A 5583-nucleotide genomic window follows, 5' to 3' on the forward strand; every position below is an offset into this window, starting at 1 on the left:
CAAAGGTTAATCAAATTTAAATTGTTTCTTCAACTGAATTGCATGCAACTGAGCTCTTTCCTAACAGGCCTTCATTGTCTATGTTTAAACTCTAATAGATACTGGATTAAGGCTATTAGAAACAACCATGCCTGAGTGAATTTCTGATTGAGTGAGTGTTCAGAAAGTGAAGATTTCCTGAGCATTTATCAGCACCAATTACTGGTGTATATGAGCACAATTACAAGAGAAATGCTGAGGAGCGAATTTTGAAAGAGTGAGGTTTAATTTTTAAACAAGAACCCATTGCATTCTTCATTAACTATTTTGTTTGGAGATTGGGAAGTTGTTGTTTACCCTTACTGATAAACTGTACTTAAATGTGACTGTTTCACCTGAAAAGGTGTTGGCTACTCTTCCTCATGAACAACTATAATACTTGTGGTGAGGCTTCTCCTGCAATTTATGAGCTTGGTTCAGCAGTGGCTAGAAGAGATGAAATTCTACCCTTTCATATAGGAACTGGGTGATGGCCTCCCTCCCTGTAATACAACTGTTCTTTCCACTGCAGAACTTGGTCTCATTGACCCCAGACATTAGGGTGAAAGCCACCCATTCTCTGATGGGCCTGGTTGATGCTATGTGTCAGGAAACTGGCTGAGCATCTCTGGGACCTGAGTTCAATAATGTCTAGATGCCTGGGAATAAAGGCTTCCCTTCCCAAATGGGAGTGGGAGGTGCAGTTCATGAGAACGCCACTCATTAATCTTGGATTTATAGAGAAATAATTTTCACAGTCTCCATAACTTGAATGTTTCCCTTAACCCAAAATTCAAGGTGAGATCTGACCAGGGCACTATCCAGTTCTAATTCATTACCCTTTCATGCTTCTCTTGAAGAACTCCTGACTGCTGGTTCCCATGGCGATGACTAAAACCAGTGTATGATCAGCATCTGACCATTGGGCAATAAGCAAGTTAAACAATGTAAGATAACTACAGGTAATAATTTATTTGGATAACAATGGCAAAAGAGTTTCCCTCAGTGAGACAAGTAACATATTTCACATTTTACATAAGTGTCAGCCAACCATCTTCGGTGAGAGAACATTATGAATGACTGGTACAATAATCAGTTTTAATGAAAGTTACAATTCTTTTTTGGAATTCATGGATCACAAATTAGCAAAATTATCAGCTGAAGTTTCAACACTGATCCACCTGACTTTTGCTCAGGGGTGGGTCATTTTCCCTCCTCCATATGTTGCCTTTTTCTTTCCACTCAGCATCAGATGCATTTGAGGAGGAAGGAATTGCAGGTGGTGCCCCTGGCACAGTCACACAGTTTACCAATCCTGGGCCCTTGCTTGACTGCACATCTATCACCGATGTCACACTGAGGAACAGAAACAGAACCAATTACCAGCCGGGTTTCCAACACTCAAATATTCGAACCCCGCTTAAAAGAGCAATCCACTTAGGCTGGCAGTTTTATAGTGTCGTTTAAATCTCAAAGTGCTTTACAACCAATGGAGTAACTTTTGAAGTGTTGTTATTATTGTAATGTAAGAAATACAGCAGCCAGTTTACATATAGCAAACTCCCACAAACAGCAATGGGATAACGATCAGGTAATCTGTTTTAGTGATGTTGGTTGAGGGGAAGATATTGGCCAGGACAGTGGGAAGAATTCTCCTGCTCTTGGTACAGGATCTTTTGCATCCACCTGAGAGGGTCTCGAGGGCTTAGTTCCAACCAGCAGACATAAACAGAAGATGTAATTGAGCTGTTGTCAATGTAGAGTATGCACAAATAATCCTTTAGTACCTCATGGTAACTTTTAATTTCCTGAATTGAATCTTGTTTTTTCACCTCTGCAAGGAGAAAGCATTTGAGCTGTTGGGTAGGAGACATGATGCTGAAGTTGTGCCTTGATTGTGTTGACTGCTCAACTGACCTGTTGGTCTTTGGGTTTCGTATGTTTGTGCTGATGTTGTGCTTGGCTGTGATATCCCCAGAATAGAATAATCTGCCAAGATTCACTGTCTAAACTCATGTATGGAGAAAGGCATCACTATGGTAACCCTCCCCCTGTATTAGATTGTAAATGTTTAATAATAGAGAGAAGTGATGGCAAGTTAACACTTTAATAGCCCATGTCTGGAAGCTGGTGTAAATATAAACTTTTGGGTGCACATTTTAACATGACAAAACAAATCGGAAAACCAAACAATTAATTTTCCCCATAGCTATGAAATAATTTCACTCATTAATGTTGGAATATTAAGTGATTATGAAGCAACTACTTCATATGGCTTTAAAAAGGAACTAAGTTTAACCTGTTCACAAAGGGGGCAGGATGTATTAACACATAAATTAGATTGCCATGAACTTAGGAGAAATCTGTCTGATGTAGTCGACGATTGAGGTGGAACTGAAGAAGGAATGGGCTTGATGAGCTGAATGGTCATTTCTCATTTCAGCTTTTCATGTTTTCTCATCTCTGCCACAAAAAGCCAATAAAATGGTTTGATCTGAAACTCACCATAGGGATTTGTCCAGCTTTCTTTTCATAGGAAGAAAACCTGGTGTTCTGGATTTTCCCTAGTATATCTTCCATGGCTTCGAACTGTTGAAAAATAATATTTTTAAAATAAATTCTCTTGCAGCTTGGCAGATTTTTGCAATTAAAGAGCTTGCAATGCCTTATTATCTTTCATAATGGTCTCTCAAGCACCCACAGCATTTAAACCATATTATCCAGAAACTGAGTTACACTATGCAATCTTGCAAGTTCTCATAGAAGCTATTTTGCGCACAACAAGATCTCACAAACAATATTGGAATGTATAATCAGTTATGCTTGCTTTTGGTGGTTAACTGAGGGATGAATGTTTGACAGGGTACAAGGAGAACTCCCTACTTTTCTCGGCTAGCATCATGGAATAATTAATGTCAATCAAAACCACCAGAACAGGGACATAGAGTGCTGGTTTAATGTCTCAGCTGGAGATCACCTCCAGCAGTCCCTCAGTATTACATGGAGGAGTCAGCCTAGGTTACGTACTCAATAAAACTTCAATGCTCAGTGGATTTTTAAAAATCCTTTTAATCCTAAAATTAGACACAGGGACCCAGAGAAAGACTTGCTTTTACCTGACACCTTATTACATTTCAGATGGATTGAATTATATTATAAAGATTTAGGCTGGCCATTTACTGCTGTTATGCGGGTTAACATCAAAGCACACACCAAGATTTCACAAACAATAATATGATGAATGATCACACATTAGACTGGCTTGCTTACTCATGTCTTAGAGTATCGCTCGATCCCAGACAAATTCCTGTCATAGTAACAAAACTGATATTAATTGATCCAAGCATATTCTTCCAAATATGTAATGGCAAACTAACAATTATATTCTTTCAATCTCCCTTTAGAAAAAAATTGCCTGGACAGAGTAGATAGGGAAAAGCTGTTCCTATTGGTGAATGGACTGAGAACCAGAGGGCACAAATATAAATAATGAAAACAGAAAGGGCTGGCAAAACTCAGATCTGACAGCATCTGTGGAGAGAGAAACAGAGTTAAAGATTTAAGGTAATTGACAAAAGAAGCAATGGTGACATGAGGAGACAAATTTTCATGCAGCGAGTGGTTAGGATCTGGAATACGCTGCCTGAGAGTGTGGTGGAGGCAGGATCAATTGAGGCATTTAGTAGGGAATTGGATTATTATCTGAAAAAGGAAGAATGTGCTGGGCTATGTGGAGAAGGCAAGAAGTGGCACTAAGTGACTTGCCCCTTTGGGGAGCAAGCACAGACAAAGGGCCAAATGGCCTCCTTCTGTGCTGCAACCATTCTGTGAATTCCACTTTCAAAGTATAAATAAATATAATTTGCATCGTAATAAAAGTATTATATAAATTAATTACACAAATCACGATCTTTCATATTCAAATCTACAGTCTACCAATTCAAACATTTTGCAAAAGTCAAATATTGTGGATTCTGGAAACCTGAAATACAAACAGAAAATACTGGAAATACTCAGCAGGTCTGGCAGTATCTGTGGAGAGAGGAACAGAGTTAATGTTTCAGGTCTGTTACCTTTCATCAGAACTGGTAAATGCCAGAGATATAATAGGGATCTTTCCAATAATTTTAAACAAACAAGAATTTTTATTGGCATTTTCCATTGTACCTCAGGAAGATGTTGCCGTTCTCTAGAATGGAGCTAACAACATGTTCATATCTGGTTTATTCCAAAGTATCTGAAATATTAAGACGCTGAGGCCATTCAGAGATGTCTGAACTCTGGTCTAAATTTGTACAACTACTTTAATTAAATGTTTGGCATCTTTATTTGCCAAAACGTGTTCTTGTAAGTCAAAAGAGCTTTGTCCCCAATAGTTCAAGTTCGACTCTGTTGAATCATTGGGCTCGGCGTCCTTATTCCAATCAGTTAATGTGTCAATTATTGTCAGAGAAATCCAAAACTCATATTTCAATAAAATCACGGAGCTATTCGGCATTCCTCTTCCTTTCAGATTATCAATCGATTAAAACTCACAGCCCAGGCAAGCCAAAACATCTAAGTTAGGAGGCTAGAGCATCACGACCCAATAGCAAACGGAATTGGAGAGATGAGAAACCGCGAATTAAAAAGACTGGGTTCGAAAGGGTAACCTGTTTGGAAATGTAATGAACAAAATAACTTGCTGGGAAAAATAAGACAGGGGAAAGGAAATTGCAGTTCAAATGAACTAGATTTGGAAATTGACCAAGTTAGTTTGAAATTGGTCGAAAAACAGCTGAACTGTTAAATAACTGCGGCACGGTGCACATTGGGGAGGTGAAGGTATCAGAAGCATTGTCGGTGCAGTACAGGAGAGAGACAGAGTTGGGGAAAACGGGATGGGGGGAGGAGAGGGCTGGAGGCAAGTTAATGCAATGGGGGAAAATGGAGATAAAGGTGACTGACCAGTTCCTTTTCGGCGGAGTCGCTGTGTTTTGTACTTGGGTAGTCTTCTGCTGAGATGGCTTCTCTGGACTGGCCCTGGCAGTGCAGGAGCAGGAGGGCTGCACACAAAAGAAGCAGGAACAAGCCGGAGCTCTCCATGGTGCTGAAGCGACCGGTGCTCTTCGACTTTGTAGTGGGTTCTCTCACTGATCTTCTCTATAAAGAAACAGCGCTCCCTCCCCCTTTTATAGTCACGAACTTGCTCACATACATTGCTAATTAGTACGAGGGCGATGTTATACACCCTTTCCTGGCAGCAGGTTTCGCGACTTCTCTCCAAATGTGGTGGCGATTGCCAAAGGAACCTTCGTGCTGGGTGCAGTCAATGAAACTTTGACTCTTTGATTTGGTAATTCATGTCAAACAATGGGCGTTGTGGAAATACATGGAGATCCTTCAGTTTCTCCTTTATTATTAAACTATACATGGTGAGATTAATCACAATTAAGGTGTCAATGCTTTCATAAATTACTGTCATTGAAATGAATTGAATCCCGGACTGAAAACCATACCAAAATTAACCTCTTAGCTTGAAATAAGACTAGCAATCTGAACGATTTAAATAAAATAGTGACATTT

General features: G+C 39.6%; 1 protein-coding gene across 1 annotated transcript; it reads right to left on the reverse strand.

Annotated features, from left to right (window-relative positions):
• Positions 1–1097: 1097 nt before the first annotated feature.
• Positions 1098–5103, reverse strand: LOC121272122 (cocaine- and amphetamine-regulated transcript protein-like). The gene is made up of 3 exons (XM_041178597.1): positions 4966–5103; positions 2524–2607; positions 1098–1374 (listed from the first exon to the last, which is right to left on the reverse strand). The coding sequence occupies exons 1-3, from the start codon at positions 5101–5103 to the stop codon at positions 1267–1269; spliced, it is 330 nt and encodes a 109-aa protein (XP_041034531.1). The 3' UTR covers positions 1098–1266.
• Between the last annotated feature and the right edge of the window lie 480 nt (positions 5104–5583).

The sequence above is a fragment of the Carcharodon carcharias genome, chromosome 32 (assembly GCF_017639515.1).
Source record: "Carcharodon carcharias isolate sCarCar2 chromosome 32, sCarCar2.pri, whole genome shotgun sequence".
Taxonomy (NCBI): Eukaryota; Metazoa; Chordata; class Chondrichthyes; order Lamniformes; family Lamnidae; genus Carcharodon; species Carcharodon carcharias.